Genomic DNA, 19,547 nt, shown 5'->3' on the forward strand with positions numbered 1-19,547 from the left:
GGTCCCATGCCAGCAGCAGTAATTCGGCCCCAAAATGAGCCATTTAAAAGCAGTTCCATCTATAACATTCACTCTGTCCCCTACTTTGCCCCTATGGGAACAGTATAAATCTGCATCTGGAAGTGCTTTGTGTTGAAGTAGGGAGACTGCAGTGTTTGTTTGTTTTTGTTTTAACTCTTTGACTCTTTGGGGGACCTGCCACCCAGCTCCCAAAGAAATATACACAGAGAGAGACTTATTACTTGTGAATGCCACCCTTAGCTTGGCTTGTTTCTAGCCAGCTTTTCTTATCTTAAATTATCACAACTACCTTTTGCCTCTGGGCTTTTATCTTTCTCTATTTCTATATACCTTTCTTTACTTCTTACTCCATGTCTGTTTGTGTGGCTGGGTGGCTGGCCCCCAATCTCCTCTCTCCTCCTCTTTTTCTTTTTCCTCAATCTTCTCTTCCAAACTTTTTCCTCCTATTCATTCCCTCTGTCTGGCCTACCCTTGTCCTGCCTTGCTATTGACCGTTCAGCTCTTTATTAGATCAATTGGGTGTTTTATTCAGTCAAAGTAACACAGCTTCACAGATTTAATCAACTGCAGCATAAAAGAATGCTACACATCTTTGCATCATTAAACAAATATCCACAGCATAAACAAATGTAACAAATATTATTTTAAGATTAAAACAATATTCTACAATAGACCCAGCAATGGGGTTCAACTCCACCTGACAGCTCCTCTCATCGATAAGATGTACATGTATATGAACAAAAGGTTCACCTTCTCTATGACCTGGAGTCAGAAATCAGAATGGGACTAGTTCTTCTCTCATGGGGTCATGAGAAAAGGAAAAATGAGCCTAGCACATGAGTTAGGACCTATGTCTTGGGCTAACCAATACCAGAAGATGGAAACACAAGGATCTTGGGTTCAAAACCAACCTAGATATGCTTTTGCTTTTTTCCCCCTCTTTCTTACAATTACATACCATCACCCACATCTAAAAACAAACCTGGTAGCTTAATAACCAACATGAATATAAGGCCATACAAGAAAAGAGCCAACAGATAACCAAACCAAGATCTGCCAAGCCCCTTCCCCAGAATTTGGCAGTCTGTCTGTCCTGGCTCTTTACCACCTTGCCAACTAGCTCCCTCCCTCCTTGACCTCCTTTCCCTCCATCCCCTCCATTCCTTACTCAAGTCTCTCTTCAGTGACATTCCAAGCACCTACTTAAAAGAGTTCAGACTGGAGATGCTGCTCAGTTGGTAGGCCTAGCATGCATGAGGCCCTAGGTTCCATTCCCAGGATCACATAAGTGGACAATGGTGGTACTATTCCAGCCCTCAGGAGTTGGCGATAGAAAAATCAAGAGTTCAAAGTGATCCTTATGCCACACAGTGAGCTGGAGGATAACCTGACTGTTTAAAAACAAAGCCAACTTCCAATTCATATTCCTCCATACCCTGTTTGCTTGTTCCTGTCCTCAACTAATCTTCTTAACTCCTGCCATCAGATGACATACCTCAAATTTTATTTGTTTCTTTTGTCTAGTCTCACTAGACAGGTATACAGGTCAGGAATCTGGTTACTCCTGCAGCTGTTGGAGAACAGTGCCTAAATCTGAATCATTGTCTGGAGGTGAACATTAACAATCCTCCAAAGGAATGTCTGAAGGAATAAATGGAAAGAACGAACGAACGAATGAATGAGTGAATGAATGATCAAACAGAAGCCTCTAGATTTTATCAAGGCCAAAGAGGTTACAAGAGGGAAATAAAGTACATGACTGGTCTCAGATGTCACTCAAGTCCCTACCACCTGCCTAATCCTGGGATTTTCTTCCATTTGTAGAAGCCAGACAAGTTGCACATCCCTCTGAGCCCATGGCTTAACTCCAGGAGCCCCCATTAGAGGTAAGAATTCCCAGCCCACCTTTTAACTGAAGCATAAACAGGAGGGGAAATAATCCCAGCGGGGGCCCTGGGGTGTGTGAACCGGGAAGCCCATACTGGGATCCGGGCTCTGCTCCTCGCCGCATCCCCACAGAGGGAAAAGTGCCGGGCGCGGCTGGTCTCCTGGCCGACCCGGCTGGCGGCGGCGTCGGGGCTGCGCTCCTTGGCTGGACCCGCATTGCCCCCTAGTGCCGCACAGAGTCAGGGCGCCCGGGCTTCCCCGCCTGATGTCACTGCCGTGCAGTCAGCCCAGAGGCGGCTCATTGAAAGCAGACCCTCCTCGCGATCGCTGGGCGGAGAAGGCACCGCGGTCCGCAGACCCGCTGCGGGCCGGGCACAGCCAGGCACCCCCGGCCCGGCGCCCGCTCCTCCCCGCTCTCCCGCTCCAGCCCGGCCAGGCGCGCCTGACGTGGACCATTAAACTTGGAGCTGCCGCCTCGTCCCCTCTCTCCTCCTCCTCCCTCTGACAGGCAAGCGAGCCGCTGGGTGCAGGCAGGCGACGTGCTGCCGGGCTGGGCTGCCCGGGGGAGATGACTTCTCGCCAGGAAGACGCCTCTGGAAAGAAGACCACGGAGGGAGCAAAGTTTCTGGGCAGCTGAGGAGCCTTAGTCGCAGCCCTTCCGAGCCCAATCTCCTCCCTGGCTATGGAGGGCGGACTCTAAAATGAATTCCGATCTGGACACCGGCCACAACACATCAGCACCTGCCCACTGGGGAGAGTTGAAAGATGCCAACTTCACTGGCCCCAACCAGACCTCGAGCAACTCCACACTGCCCCAGCTGGACGTCACCAGGGCCATCTCTGTGGGCCTGGTGCTGGGCGCCTTCATCCTCTTTGCCATTGTGGGCAACATCCTGGTCATCCTGTCAGTGGCCTGCAATCGGCACCTGCGGACGCCCACCAACTATTTCATTGTCAACCTGGCCATTGCTGACCTGCTGTTGAGTTTCACAGTCCTGCCCTTCTCCGCTACCCTGGAAGTGCTTGGCTACTGGGTTCTGGGGCGCATCTTCTGTGACATCTGGGCAGCGGTGGATGTCCTGTGCTGCACGGCCTCCATCCTGAGCCTATGTGCCATCTCTATTGATCGCTACATTGGGGTGCGCTACTCTCTACAGTACCCCACACTGGTCACCCGCAGGAAGGCCATCTTGGCACTCCTCAGTGTGTGGGTTTTGTCCACGGTCATCTCCATCGGACCTCTCCTTGGCTGGAAAGAACCTGCGCCCAACGACGACAAAGAATGCGGAGTCACAGAAGAACCCTTCTATGCCCTCTTTTCCTCCCTGGGCTCCTTCTACATCCCACTCGCGGTCATTCTGGTCATGTACTGCCGGGTCTACATCGTGGCCAAGAGGACCACCAAGAACCTGGAGGCGGGAGTCATGAAGGAGATGTCCAACTCCAAGGAGCTGACCCTGAGGATCCACTCCAAGAACTTTCATGAGGACACCCTCAGCAGCACCAAGGCCAAGGGCCACAACCCCAGGAGTTCCATAGCTGTCAAACTTTTTAAGTTCTCCAGGGAAAAGAAAGCAGCCAAAACCTTGGGCATTGTGGTCGGAATGTTCATCTTGTGTTGGCTCCCCTTCTTCATTGCTCTCCCACTTGGTAAGTCGGGGACTGGCAGAAGGGAGAAAGACCTTTTCTTTGGGTTTCCTGATGGTCCCTCCCTAAAGTTTTTGTGTGGGTTTGGTTAATTTTTTGTCCCATCAATGTGTGTTTGGAGATTGGATGATACTGTTTGTTCTGCAAAGGCTTTGCAGATTGGGGGATTGGCTAAGAACCAACTCAGGTGTCGGTGAAAAAAGCTAAGGTACTAGGCACTTGAAATAGAAGCATGGGAGGAGAATCTGGGATGTGGAATGACTCACTCTCTGGCCTCGGTTTAATAATTAAAAAGGACACTGGGCTCCAACATCACACTGGTGTTATTTCGGTAGTAACGATGTGTCTGAGAAGGCAGCGTCACTAACGCAGCATACCAAATAGTTTGTAGTTACTGCAGACGCGGCATTGGAGAAGCAGGGAGGCGGCTCCAACAGAGAGCCAGTGTTCATTCAATATTTGCAGGGACCACGTTTCTCAGCCATGCAGTGGTTGCAGCCTTCCCCCCTCCTCCCTACTGCCGCACTCCTCTTTCTACACTGTGTAGTCCTTACCAGATATTACAGCATTTTACAGCAACGTAGCTTTCGAGGGCCTTTAAGTTTCTGAAGCTTGGGATTTCAAAGAGAAACATTCTCAGTTTTCACCCCCAAAATGCTCCCAACTCTGGTGATTTATGACATATTCAGAATTTAATTATAGCTGGCCCTCACCTTTGGCTATAAGATGCCAAAGCTAAGAAAGAGAATTCAGTGCCTCCTGCCCCATCTACAAAAATGTGTCCATCATTTTTGGCTTGGTGGTCCTAGTAAGTAAATTGTTCAGAAGGCTTCCTGCTAGGGAAGAAAGCCAAGATCTGGCTGAAATAAACAGAGAGGAGATGCGGTGACATGCTATTCACGTGGTTTGGGAGATCCTTGCCCCTTCTCTGGTGCATTGATCTGCTTTGATTCCTTCTATCCCTGACGAGAACTGGAGGGAAATGAATGGAAGGAAGTGCTCAGGGCATGCATGGTACTAGAAGAGGGTACAGCTACTGCATACTACTGACAAGTCATGCCTGCAAAGTCTCAGGGGCGACTAAACCCCTCCAGCAGCTGACTCCAGAGCCACACTGCTTCTGAGAGAAAAAGGTGAATGAAAAGGAAATAATGGTAACCAAGAGTTTTTCTCTTTTTTTTTTTTTTTTTCTTTTTTTTTTTTTTTTTTTTTGTAGGGAAAAAAATCTACATAACATACTGTGTCTGTGATCTTTTCTAAGGAACTCTGGCAGACTAGTTCTGTTCAGAAGCATATTTCAACGATGTTAAATAGAAAGAGCTTGAAATTCTGCCCCAGGAGTGATTATGTCTCACTGTAGAGGAAAATGATTCTCCTTCTCAAGGTCTTGGGACCTTTGACAGGCTTGTTTGATTAACAATGGGTTAGCTCACACTAAGATCACAGTTCTATGTAGGAGTGATTTGGTCTCCTACACAGAGTAATTACTATGTGAGCCTTAGTTTCTTCATCTATAAAATGGGGCTAATTAGTGTTCACTTCAAGGGTTTGTATTGATGTAAGGAAAAGACATGATGGAATCTGAACCTCAGCAAGTATTTAATCCAAGTTAGATGTCAGTTCTAAACCAAGCCCCAGTCACTCTATTGGAGGCAACAGTGGTACCCCCCTGTCCCCTGTACACTTTTGCCAATCTAGCACCTGTTACTCCTCCAAGATCTACCCACCAACATACAGAAGATATGACCAGGGCATGTTTAAGAAGAAAAACAGTCCAGTAGGACTCATAAATGATCACTAGTGCAATCCTTGGCTGTGAGCTTCTTGACGAATGGGAGCTTCCAACAAGTTGAAATAGAAAGAATAGGCTCAGGTACAGACTACAAAGTTCTGCTACGATCTTGGCCATCACTTAGCTTTGTGTCCCTGAACTTGTTGCTATGCCTCTCTGACTGGAGAACGAGATGATTGAATGAAACTAAGGGAAAGTGTATTGAGTATAATGATCACCTGAGGAACTCCTTAACATAGCCCCCTGGATCCAACCTACAGATGCTTAGCTTCAGTATATCAAATGGATCTAGAATCTACATGTTTGATGAGACCCCAGGAGGTTCTGAAGGGATGGATCACAGTTGAGATTTTGAAAATCATTGGTTAGAGCATCTCTTAGCCCTCTTTAGAGTCCAGCATCCTTAAGTGCTGCAAGCTTGTACTTTCCCTAGCCACTCAGCAGTGTGAGATGACATGGCTTCAAATTGTCAAGCCTGCCTTCAGTGTCTTCCTTTGCCTTCTGTTCATGCCTGTTGAGACCCTATCTCAACAGTGTTTGGGGTACTTAGTGTCCATGCAATAGCAGTGAAAAGTCATCTACCTCTCCAGCTTGTGGTGCCCTCTGAGCTTGTTCTCTTCTCCTGTCAGTGAAAACTGACTATCCATGCCATAATCACCTTGGAACCCAATGATACCCCATAAGCATCCTTCATCCACGGAAACCCAACAGGTGAGGTCATCCATGTAGATGAGCTGTGGGTTTGTGATGGCTGCAGAAAGGTAGTCAAGAACTCAAACTGAAAGTACATCATCAATGCTTGCTTTATTAATAATTTTAAAACATTACAGCAAGATGGAGCTGTAGGTTCCTACTTCTCCCAGGTAGAACAACACTATTGAGAAGTAGCATTGGGCAAGAGGACTATTTTTTTAATCTGAAGAAGGTTCCAAATTCTAAATTTTCCATCAAGGACATTTTCCTCAGAGGATTAAGGAAGGCTACGATTGACATGCAGGAAAGTACAGGTAGGAGTAATTTCCAATCCAGCTAGACTTGCAGGTGCCTGGATGGCATGAGATTTCCATAGCTGTGTTTGTTTTCTCCATAGGAAAGAAGGGTTGGGATTCCTTCTAGAAGGAGAGAAAACAGACATAGCCCTACAGGACCCTGCTCTGGGGCCCCATTTGTTTTTCTTCCTCCCTTATTTTTATTTTTGGGAGCAGGGTTGGGCCACCTGCAGAGAAGTCTCCTGTGGAGTCCTCTCCACCTGCACCACCACACTCATCTCTCCCCACTCTTCCCCTGTAGTCTCAGACCAAGTAGCATCAGGGACCAATGCTCGCTATTCAGGATCCGCGATGCACTTCATCAAACAAGAATCTCTTTCTTTGGCCCTGGAATTGGGCCAGGGAATGTCAGAGAATCTGGACTAGAATATAGTAGCATTTCTAACCCATGGATCATGCATGATGTCTAACAGAACCTCCAGCTGCATGTTATGACCATGAAGACCAACTCCCAGCAGAGGGGAGACAGCCTGCTCAAGGTCTGACGAAGTGGCAGGTCTTCTGAGGGAGTGTATATTTCAATATGGGATGTGAGGATGTGTGGTAGGAAGTGCCAGGCAGCCAACGCGCTGCTGGGTCTAGAGGACTGTTTAGAAAACACTGGAAACTTGCCTTGCTCCAAATCTTTCTTCTGCCTTTTAAAATGCTGAAAGGCACCAGGAAGCCATTATTGAACTAACTGCTCTCCCCTCCAAATAAATGAAGGTCAATTTCAAAGAAACGGTTGTGCTCCATATAGTACTGGAACCAAACAGCGATCCCTCTCTATTGATTTGTCTCTCTTCTCATTCAAATGAGGGCTGCAGAATTTATGAACTATGAGCACAAGTGAGAGAGAATGAAGGTCTCAGACATAACCTAGGACAGAGTCATGCCACAAATGTGTGTGAAACCTCCAATTCCACCTTTGAGAGCCCCTCTAGGAAAACAACTGCTCTGAGACTTCAGTGAGAAGGAAACTTTTTTTATAAACAGCGAATCCTTCCTAGAAGAGGGATATATTACTGAGATAAAATACAATTGGCCATATCTAGGTTCTCTACAAGCCTACTCAACATGTGGTTATCGTACATACATACCTTGTACAGACATTTTACTGGGCTTCCTATGGTATTATCACATTGACCCTCATAGAGATGCCCTGTGGGGTAACTGCTACCTACAGTTAGAGTCTTACTCAGGGTCACACAGCATAGCAGTGTTAAGGCCAAGGACTGGGTGTGGCTCTGTCAGAACAGGCCACTACCCGTCCCACTGTACCTGGCCTTTCAGTCCACTGATAGCAACCTACTATCATAGTAAATGTTCTCCAGGAAATTGCAAATCACCCTGTCAAAGATAGGGAGGACACTGTCATTGTAAACTCCTGTTATTCCTAAAGTGGGGGCCATCAACTAATAAAGTGTCAGGGCAGGCCATCTACGTTCAAACTTAAAGCTATATTTTCTCCAAATCTCTTGCAATGTGGATGCTCAGCATCCTTAGGAACAAAGGCTCTTGTCTGTAAGTCAGTCAGTCAAACTGAAGAAAAAGTAGAGGGAACTTGCCTTTGTCCTAGGAATGTAGGTCACATCTTTAATTGTGTATTCATTCACTGAGTTAATATGAATTTACCAAATGGGTACTGTGTCCACGGATTTTCCTAGAGAAACTATGGTAAGCAAAATAATTAAGTGCTATAGAACTTACTTCTAGTGAGGTAAACAGGTGTTTGGAAAAACACAAAAGGAAGCACAAATGTATCTGTGATGAGAGACTATAATGATTTAAAGGGGATAAGTATACGATGAGGTCCCAGGGGAATAGCATGGAGGGAGGAGGTTGAACAGTTTAGAGCATCTGATTCAATAATATTTGTAGAAGAAAGAGCCATGCAGCAGGAAGAGCTCCTGGAGCAGTAAATGATGGTGAGCTCCCAGAGCTTAGGATGGGAACAAGCACATATTCATGTACATGACTGTAGGTATGGGCAGAAGCCTGGCCATACTAGAACTTTGGGCCATATGGAATTTAGTTTGGAGTTTTTTTTATTTGAGCTTTGTTTTTTGTTTTTGTTTTTGTTTTTTTGGTTTTTATTTATATGGTGGTGGTTGTTTTTGTTGTTTGTTTTGTTTTTTGTTTTGTTTTGTTTGTTTGTTTGTTTTTGCTTTTTGTTTTGTTTTGTTAAACAAGGTCTCAGGTAGCTCATTCTGGCCAAAACCTAGCTATCTAGTCAAGGATGACCTTGAACTTCTGATCCTCCTGCCTTCACTTCCCAGGTGTTGACATTATACACATGCACCATCATGCCAGTTTATGCACTGCTTGGAGTGGAACTTGGGGCTCTGTGAACACCAGGCAGGCACCAGCTGAGCTACATCTCCAGCCCTAGATTTAACTGTTAACTTTATTGACCACTTTGAAAAAGTTGAAGCACATCAGTCTATCTGAATACTCTCTCTAAAACGGTGTGGGGCTGGTGAGATAGCCCAGATGCTCTTCCTGCAGAGGACCACAGTTTGGTTGCCAGCACCCACCCACATGAAACTCCATTCAGGTAATCTGATATCCCCTCTTCTGGCCTTCAAGGACACCTACACTACTTTTACACACACACACACACACACACACACTATATACACACAAAGATTTTGGAAAAGACTACTCTGGCCAACATATAGAGTAAACTGGATATGGGACCCATGGAAGGTTTCAAATGTGCTGAGAGCAAACAGTCACTTGACTATGCAGGTGACAATGGAAATAGCAAAAGGCAAACAGAGTTGAGGACTTGGTGTGGGATAGCATAGGATGGTTAATGAGAGATGTGTGTCCAGAATAACCCTGATGCTGACAGGGAACCATCTGGGTACCATTTGCTGAGCTGTGGAAGACAGGATTAAGGACTGCCTGAGCACAGGCAAGAGGATTTCTTCCAGAGTTTTCTTCTGACATCCTCCAAGACTCATAAAGCACCACAGTGGGCAGGACCTACTAGGTGTTATGATTTGAGCAAAGAACATCTTACCTAAGGCCAAAAGCCCCTATGAGCAAACCCAGCTATGCTAAGGGACATCTGACCGGAGGAGTTTTAACAGCCCAGGCACTCAGGCACCACCAGAAACCTATTATGCTAGAATCTCTTGTGAGACCAAGAACTTTCAGCCCTCACCAAGTTTTCCTGGGTGAATTCTCATGCGTCCAGCACAACTTAGTTCTCCCTACACCTAGGCATCCCTGGATGGGATACCCCATGTAAATCCAAGAAAATGTGGTCAAGCTTCCATTGCACAGCCAGAAGTATCCTCAATAATTGCCCAAGGTCACACACATAAGAAATGGTAGAACCCATCAGACTCCACCCTTGATACTCAATAAACACTCATTGTGCTATCCCTATTGTTAGTAGACTGCTTCCCCCAAATTGTCAGAGATCCGATGCCCAAAGTTTCCACTAGCTCATGACAAAAATTGAAGAAAACATTGTGTTCTTTTAAAAATGAAATGTATTCAATCTAAATGACTGTCCTTTCAATCTGAAGACTACATCCTTTCTATTTTAAGACACCAAAATAGCACTTTAGATGGAACGATGATAATGAATGGTAATAGTTGTATGGTGTGAGTGTGTGTGTGTGTGTGTGTGTGTGTGTGTGTGTGTTGTAATGTCCTACTTGATAACATTTCTTTAAAAAAAAAAAAAAAACTGGCAACCCTGTCAGTTGCCTCTAAAAATAGTCTGAAATTTGAGTTTCCTAAGGTCTTGAAATCTCAGACAATACATAAAGATTAATGGCGGGGGGCAGGGAAGAAGGGAGAAAGAAAGAAGGGGGGGCTGGAGAAATGAGCCAGCCTCATCCTTCCAGTGAAACCAAGTGGGCTGAGACAGAGGAGCCTGGAGGGAGGAATGGACTGTGTAAAAGTATAGGTCAGATACATAGGACAGGAGCCAATGGTGGAGGTGGACAAATCTGCTGGGGCACAGAGAGCCACATAAGTACCGGAGGGTCATCAAGGGCCCTATGAAGGCTTTACTTGAGTATGTGTGAAGCTGTAAAAATAATGGATGGCTGCCAGCCTCCATCTGGAAATTACTTTTTCCCACATCCACAGGTCTTGTCTGCAGCCATGTACTCCCTGACCACCTCAGATAATGATATGCTAATAATTCCCATACATTAGACCTCTACACTTGGTGCTAAGGGTGAAGCTACCCCACAGCCCCTGACCTGTCCTCTCCTCAGGTTTCTGAGGTGGCCACCGACATGATCCCTACTTCAAAGTTAGGGGTGTGAACGCAGGGGAGATGTGGGAGCCTTGCCTCAGAGCAGCTGATGAAGATCTGAGTTCAAATCCAAGCCATCAGATGAGCTTATCATTAAAGAAAGCTTGGGTGGAAGTGTATGAAAAAAAAAACTAGGGAAACCTCTATTCTTAGAAGGAGGCAAGAAAGGGCAGATGGCCACTGATTACAACCTCAAAAGGGTATAAAGAACATAAAAATAATTGGGTCATCCCACTGGCAAGATGAACTAAAACCTCTCTTTTATTGTTGACACTTTTGGAAGACTTTTCAACATCATGGTTTATTGCTGCTAATGACAATCACATTTGATCATATTTCTATCAAATTGGGGCAAAGAAATATTTAGAAAAATTTTCCCCAGTGCTGTTTCTGGCTTCTTTACATTTGAGACTGAATTCACCTCCTCCACCAACTTCCAAATGATGCCAGCACCACAGGACACTTCTCCATCACAGGTCATCCTATGTCCTTCCCTTGATGTCACAGGCCAGGAAAGCTGGCATTGTAGAAGAGAGTATTTCTAGACACTGTGTTCTGCAGCAACTGGCTAATGATGACCTAGCTCCGCAGAAAGAGGAGGCTGTGAACTACATACACAGAATGGAGAGAGCTGTAATGGAACAGAATGTAGCTTACCTCCACTCACTTCCCCAGATCCTAATGGTCCCTGCAACAATCCGTGCAAGAGGAAAGGGAAAGAAGGGAAAGCAATCACTCAGCAGAACAGAATTATGGAAGTAGAGAGGGGTCCCTGTTGATCTCTAACAGGCCTTACTTGGGAAAAATATGTAATAAACTTGGATCCCTGAGCTTTCTTCCTGGGTTTTAGAAAATTGGGCAGATGGGTCAGTGGATAAAGCACTTGCTACATATACATGAGGATCCGAGTTTGCATTCACAGAACCCACAATAAGTTGTACTTGGCTGCATTCATCTATAGTTCAAGAAGGCAGATGAACAAGTATGCAGCTGGCCATCTGTGGGTCTTATGGGAGGCAGAGGTTAGTCTAGCCCTTGATAGGGAACTTTCTAATCAAGCATCTCTCATTTGATTCACTTGTTCCAGCTCTGCAAGTGAATTGCTGAGCTAGACCTGGGATGCACGGAGGGCTGACTGGCCCTAAATCCTTAATGACCATGAGAGTGAAGGGAAGAAATGGATCTATCCCAGAAGCTGATGACACTGCTGTTAAACAGCGAAAGCCTACAAATTATGGAAGTGACAGAGAGAAGGGTGGGCTGAAGGGAGGAAGAAATCTAGTGATGTTTTTAGTAGCTTGTAGGGCTGGGGGTCCTCAGCCCATCTGTAAGCCTCACCTTGCCTGTGGCAAGGCACAGCATGAGTCAGGTCAGGTACCATAGACTCCAAGCTCCCGGGCAGCCAGTACTAAAGTGGTCAACAGTCCAGCGACACCCACCCACGAGATATCTGAGCTCTCCTTCATGCACACTGTGCTGTAAAAGATGCACTAGTGAGCAAGCCAAGCCAACACACTCAGAAACATCACATTCTAGCACAAGAAAACCGTTATTCACAGAGCCTCCACTGAGCTTTTAGATGGGGTATCCAGAGAGTCTTGCTCCCTCCCCTGAGCTTTCCCTATGGCCTGATGGGATGAGCTGGAGATGCCTAGCTTAACAATTCACTGCAGGGTTAACATGTGTGTTGGAGGCTAAGCCCCAGAAGGAGGTCAGAAGGAGGTCAAGGGCGGATGGGGCTCACTGTCACCTGCAAGCATGGATCTACCCCATGGTTCACAGATCAGAATAGAGCCAGCTGATGCACGGAAGTATCTGGGTGTGGAGAGAAATCCACCGATGAACAACAAAAGCTCAACATCTCTTCATATATTCAGGCCATGTGTGGCCCCCTGGCATGAATAGAAGACAGGAGGCCCATCCTCCAAAAATCCATTTGCACCCGGCTCTTCGGAATTTACCCAAACACAAGTGTTCGTGGGGGTTTGTTATACTTCCATGACCAGGCTGGTGATCTAATAAGCCCCTCCTCAAAGTAAACACGTAGAAGAGACAAGAAGTCAAAGCTTAGCAATTATACTAAAATGCAGTTATTATGTTGAAAAGCAAATTGATTGTAGAGTGGAAAAGGTGCTTCTTAGCATATTAAATAAACAAGGTCTGGCAGCCAGTCAAATGAGCAAGGACTATAATTTTGAAGTGGTGACAAGAGGAAACATTTCATGAGCTCTGCAACAAATGGAACAGGATCATGTAGACCTGACTTTTCTTAGCAACAACCCCTGCAGAGGGCTCTGTGGCCCCTGGCCTGCATTCCCACCAAGCACAGGCAAACTTGCAGCCAAAAGGATTGGTTTGTTGTGTTTATTTGTTGAAATATTTGTTCTTTCCATCCAAGTTCACAGACTCTTCAAACCCTAGGCTAAGGACCTCTCCTTGGGATGTCACATGAATTGATTTCTGAGTGTGAGGTTTCTAGACTCTGGTTTACAAAAACAAAAACAAAACAAAAATGTGTCCTAAACTACTGTCTATATCATTGCACTTTCTTTTTTGTATGACTACTTCTAAAAATTGCTTTGATAAGCTACTTAATTTTTTTTTATTTTAAGTCAGGAAAAACAGAAAAATGGGGGAAAAAAGATATATGCTTCTTCAAGGGCCAGAGTACACTGTCTTCCCAGGAGTATAGTCACTGGTAAACTACTGCTGGTGTTTAGTTTCTGATATGTTCAGTTCTAGTAAGCAATCAAGTTCAGTGTAGGAAAATGCAATATGATGTTGCAAACAAGTTGGCTGGATCAGGACGTAGGAATATCCATAATAACTGCACAAGAAAGTCAAGCCTTTGAATAATATATAATCTCATTTTGTTATCATTTTTATTACATTTTATTTCTTTCATGTGATAGGGGGTTGCATGTGCCAGAGAGCAGGGGTTAGAGGAAGTCATAGTTCTTTCCTTCTACCACGTGGGCCACAGGGATGGAACTCAAGTAGTCAGGCTTCACCAAGCCGTCTCTACCCACTGAGCCATCTGGTCAACGAGCAATCCCACTCCCAAAAGCCCTGAACCGGTGTGCAGAGACGGCTCAGTGGACAAAGTGCTTACTTTAAGAAGTGTGGGAGTCTGAGTTTGGACCCTGGGACCATGTAAAGCCAGGCTTGGTACCCCCTGCCTGTAATACAGTGTTTGCATGGCAAGGTGGGAAGTGGAGGCAGGAGAATCATGACCCAACTAGACTGGTACACACAGGGTTAACAAGAGGCTCTGCCTCAAACAAGGTAGGGGGGAAGGCTATACCTGAGGTTGTTTTCAGACCTATACACACACACACACACACACACACACACACACACACACACAAATTAAAGTTTTCAGCTTGCTCATTTTCAGGGGCCATGTTAATGAATAGAAGCAGATTGTTAACTTTTTCTATCCTCCTCTAAGTTCACCTACTGCAAAAAGCGAATACTCCATTTTCAATTAAAGATATCAGATTAAGGAGATTAACAGAATGAAAGTTGGGTTTCAATAGAGTTATTGTTTGGACTTGCATGCTGGATAGTGAGTACAGAAGAAAGAAAAGGTATCTACCCTTTGCCATTTAATCTATGTGCATGTGTGTGTTCGCATTTCACCCTGATTGAGACCAGGTAGATATTGTTGTTCACTACAGTGTACTCAGGCTATGCGTCCCTCCAGTTTCTGAGGACTCTTCTCTCACCATCTCCTATTTTGCTGTAAGATCACTGTGATAATAGCTGCCTCAGCCAGCTTTGTATGGGTTCTGGGGATTTGAACTCAGATCCTCGCACTTGGGCAACAAACATTAGCCCATAATTTTTGCTGTAATTTTACCCATACCCTGCTCTCTGCTTCTCAGCTGTAGGAACACTTACAAATTATCCTGGTTCTCCCTGAGGCTGCCCCAGCCCTGACCACTCTTCCATTCAAAAACACAGCAGGTTGTTTGATTTTTTTTTTTCCTTTTGTGTTCTTTTCAAAATCAGAATTCTCCCTACTATTCTCAGCAGCAGGAGCCATTCATTCATACATAATATCATAAATGAAAAAGACAGGAAAGGTAGAGTCTCTAATAAAATGTCTCATGGAAATGTGTTGCTCACAGTTCCAGGAGCTGGGGAGTCAAAGGTCAGGACAGTGACCGATTCACACCCAGCCCTCACAGGCAGAACTTTCATGAGGAAATATACCAGTGAGCTCTCCCAGGTTTCATCCACAAGGACACTAATCCCAGCCATAAAGGCTCTGTCCCTATGACCTTCTCTCTTCCCAGATGCCCCTCTCACCACTGACAAGGATTTTTAACATAAAAATATAAAGATGTAAATCCAGACTATAGCACCATCTATAATACCATGTTTAGTATTTTTTTTATGGACTTTCAAGGAGAGAGGGAGGGAGAGACAAGGCTTTTTTCAACACTCGTCAAACACAGACTTCTTGCTATACCAATAAATCCTCAATCTTCTTATTTTCTTTCTTTTTGTTTTTCCCATCTTTTCTGTGTACTGTTGAATTCTATAATAAGATATACCATAATGTGCCTAGCCAACCCCATTATGTAAGCAGCCCATTTAAATAAATAGGCAATGCACTCATGAGGCTACCCACTCATGAGGTACAAGTTTACACTAAAAGCATGCCCTGGTCATCCCTTTCCTCCTTGGAGGTAATAACTACTGTAACCAATTCCTGCAATAACTTTTCAGAAATATTGTGTATATGTGTATATGTAGGTCGATTAATATATACCTTTCCCTGGAAATAGCATACTACAAACAGTATGTCACACTTGCTTTCTCCATTGTGCAATGTATGAGGAGGACCTCTCCACTCCACTATAAATGGAACAGCTTTGTTCATTTTAAGAGCTGCATAATATTCCCTTTTCTACAAATAGAATTCTGTGGAAGAGCATTTGGAATCCTATAAAGTTTTTTTTTTTTTTTGCAAAATCATATTCTTACTTCACACACATGCTTCACTACCCTCTTCTACCTTAGTAAATTTTTATAAGATCAACTCCTTGAAGTGGAAATGAAAATATTCAGGGATGGGGAGAGGCAGAGGTGAGATAAGATCTCTTGTAGCCCAGGCTGACCTTAAACTTGATAAGAAGTTGAACTTCTGATCCTCCTGCCTCTGCCTCCTGAGTGCTGAGATTACAAATGTATGCCACCAGACAGGTTTATGCAGTGCTGGGGTTGGAGCCTAGGGCTTTGTCCATCAAGGGCAAGCACTCTACCAACCTAGCTGCATCCTGAGCCCAAAGCTGCCTTTTAACTTGGGCTGCCTTTTAACTGAGAGATCCTTGTTGCTCTGGGCCCAGGAAATTTCAGGTGTCAAAATAACAAGTCAGCTTCCTGGCTTCCTGCCTGAGACTCCCAGACAGGCTTCAGTGCCTCGGATCCTCCCAGCTAAGTCAGGTCAGTGTCCCGGAGTTCAAGCAGGGTTTGGTGCTGCCCTCTTGGAATGCAGCAGCCATCTGCCAGAGGAAGCAGAACCCTGGAATGTGGGCATATCACCCAAACACTGGGAATGAAAAACAACCACCTATGGTGTAAACCAGGTTCAGTCTTTCACTTGGCAGCCAAGCCCATCATGGTTCACATCAGTGGCTCCAGGCTCCAGGAGTGAGGTCCCAGTTTAAAAACATGAAGAAATAAAAGAAAACGCTGATACTGGGCTGGTGCTATGCCTAGTGTTTGCCTCGTATATACAAAGCCCTGGGTTCCATCCCCAACACCCAATGAATGAACCAAGAATGGTGGTGCACAAGTCTAATCCCAATACCATTGAGAAGCAACAGATGTTCAAGATCATCCTCAGCTATACCGAGAGTCTGAAGTCAGCCTGGTTTGGAGACCTTGTCACAGAATAAGAAAATGTAGCTGCAGCACACAGCTCCAAGGGACGTGCCAGTAAGAAAAGACTCCTCAGACATCCAAACTCAACCCACCCCCACTGTGGGGTTGGGGGCTGAGTGGCTGGGATGTAGTAGATTGTCTATATTTAGGCAAGAGAATGACATGCTCTCAACATTTTAGTTTCAGCATTCAAGCTATCCCCTGAACAGTTCAGCCTCATATGCTGGGCACTCACTCAAACACCACTCTGCACCTTGTAACGGGGTGTTTCAACAAGTGGATGGGCTCTGGCTGGGCAAGGGTGCCATTCAAACTTGACATTGAGCTGCTGATCCAGAAGGAAAGGCAGGGTTATTTTCAGACTGTACTAAACCTAGGGTTGTTGGGACCTGCCACTAGAGAGACAGGGAAGAGGTAAACTTTGACACACTTCCACAAGATCAGGATTTCAAGGGGATTGTGCAGAGGTGAGACCTCAGCCAATGGAGTCTCAGAACCAGACTGGGAAGCCCTTCCTGTCATTTGTCACCAGTGCTGCCCTGATACCCCTTATCTTGGTGATGGGGACAGTGTCCCCCCCTCCTCCTCTGAGACATCCTGACGTGTTCTTCAGGGTTCCTATCTGCCTAGAATACTAAAGTAAAACAAATCCAGGTCTTTAGTCCTGGCTCCACCCATCCCACTGAGCCTTGATTAATCCATCTATTAAAGGGGGATGAATCATCCCCTTTGTAGAAGTGTAGTGAAGAATTTGTAAGAAATACACAGGAAGGTTTCAGCCAGGCCATGAACACTAGCAAGTAGTATATAGGCTTCAGCTATTAACACACAAAGCCTCTCAGTTTTGGCCTCTAAGAATGATAATAACCTATCCATATTGTCATAATCTATTCATTGTCTTGAATTCTAAGAAAAGAATATACCTTTGAATAACAACAACAAAAAGGTAGTGTTTCAAGCCTGTGATCCCAGAACTAGAGGTTCAAATGGTTTAAAAAAAATGGTAATAAATTTTATTCCCAGGACCTACATCCTGGCAAGAGAGGACCAACTACTACTTCAAGTTGCCCTCTGATCTCCACATGTGTACTTTGGGGGGGTGTGCATGTGTGCGCGCAGACACACACACACACACACACACACACACACACACACACACACACCACAATTAATCAACTTTTTTAAAGAAAAACAAAACCCATAATGCCTCAAATTAGTCTAATCCACCTGAGATACTTCACATTATCTCACTGGCTGATCAGCCAGGTGATCCTTCTCGGCAAAGAATGGCCAAAGTCCAGAGCTGTTTTTTCCACATACCTAACATTTATTCTATCTGGTAAATCAAAATATAAGCCTCACTAAAAACATCAATTTACAGGCTAATAGATTAGCTGGGAGATTTTCCTCAACACCTGTCTGCTTCTCTGTGTGCAAAAGGAATTGTGTGATCACTTTCAGGCTCAGAATTGGTTTGTTGAATCCACAATTATCCTCCAACCCGAATGAGCCCAGGGTCTGGCATAGGAGTATGTAAATAAATAAGGCATGTTAATTTAGTCAATTCCTTGGCTCCTGCTCCCAAGGTCTGACTTCCAATGGCTCAGGGAGCCCAAGCAGTGAGGTAGAAATGGAGATTGGGGAAGAGTGAACCCAGTTCACCCCAGGCTTGAGAGGACCTAGAATATTCTGCCAGTGACTGTCCTGGGATTACCAGCTCTGAGTCATCTCCCCTGAGATTCAACAGCATCACCAGTAATGTGTTCCAGTATTGGTTACCAAGGCCCACCCCAGAGCAACTGTGTCAGAACAGCAAGTACAGTCAAGGATAACTGGGTCCCCAGCACTCTGGGCTATGCTGTCGCGGGCTCAAGTTCAAGAACCAATGGTGAAATGAGATATTCCATGCTTCCTGAATCAGTTCCTGTTCACACTAATCCAACATAGTTCAGAAGCTGAGGGTCCATGATCTTGTTGTTACAGTTGACACAGACCTTTTCACTGTCACACCAAGAATATTAAGTTCTTCAAGAGGTGATCAAACCATTGTTTACCATTGAATCAGTGCTCCCAAAGCCATCCCTACATAAAATGACTGGGAGTGGGCCTGATACTAGATTCTACCTTTTTAAGAGCCTCCTGCCCAGTAGTGTAGAGAAAGACAAAAAGTGAGTGTCCTAGTTGGGGTTATTATTGTTATGATGAAATCATTACCAAAACCAAGTTGGGGAGGAAAGGGTTTATTTGGCTTATACTTCCACATCATAGTCCGTCATTGAAAGAAATCAGGACTAGAAAGGAACCTGGGAGTGAGAACTGATGCAGAGGCCATGGAGGCTGCGGCTTATTGGCTTGTTCCATGTGGCTTGCTCAGCCTCCTTTCTTAGAGAACCCAGGACCACCAGCCCAGGAGTGTCACCATCCACAAGGGCCTGGGCCCTCCCACATCAACCACCAACTAAGAAAACTCTATAGGCTTGCCTACAGCCCAGTATTATGGAGGCATCTTCTCAATTGAGGATCACCTCTTTCTGAGGTGATTCTAGCATGTATCCAGTTGGCATAAAACTAGACAACCCAGTGATCCAGTGAAATGTCCCATTGGGTAATGGCACCTACCATCAATTTTGAGGACCTGAGTGCAATCTCATGACCCACATGGTAGAAAGAGAGAACTGCGTCTTGCAAGTTACCCTCTGACCTCTACATATATAGTATGGCATACACATGTTGTGGCATACTCGTGTACACACACACACACACACACACTCACACGGGGTTGGGAGGAGAAAACAAATCAACACTTTCCAGGGGACTGTGAGCCTTGTCGTCATTTAGTGTTCCTTGACCACTTGTCCTGAGATTTGCCTGGGCTCCCATTTTCCAATAATGATAATAATGCATTCATATCAAACTTGTTAGGAGAGTTAATCAGGATACCAAATATAAATATCTCTAGCCCAGTCCCTGGAGCACAGTAGAGACTAATGAG

General features: G+C 45.1%; 1 protein-coding gene across 2 annotated transcripts in view; it reads left to right on the forward strand.

The window, feature by feature from the left end:
* Positions 1 to 19,547, forward strand: part of Adra1b (adrenoceptor alpha 1B) — a 116,455-nt gene that overhangs the window by 61,010 nt on the left and 35,898 nt on the right. Inside the window, exons 2-3 of one of the 2 annotated variants that reach the window (XM_051180908.1) lie at positions 1,846 to 1,907; positions 2,417 to 3,558. In XM_051180908.1, coding sequence (XP_051036865.1) covers positions 2,610 to 3,558 — 949 coding nt within the window. In that variant the 5' untranslated portion in view covers positions 1,846 to 1,907; positions 2,417 to 2,609. Of the gene's footprint in view, positions 1 to 1,845; positions 1,908 to 2,070; positions 3,559 to 19,547 lie in introns of those variants that run through there. The other variant, XM_051180907.1, reaches the window with a different exon arrangement.

This window comes from Phodopus roborovskii, unplaced genomic scaffold (genome assembly GCF_943737965.1).
Source record: "Phodopus roborovskii unplaced genomic scaffold, PHOROB, whole genome shotgun sequence".
NCBI classification, from domain to species: Eukaryota; Metazoa; Chordata; class Mammalia; order Rodentia; family Cricetidae; genus Phodopus; species Phodopus roborovskii.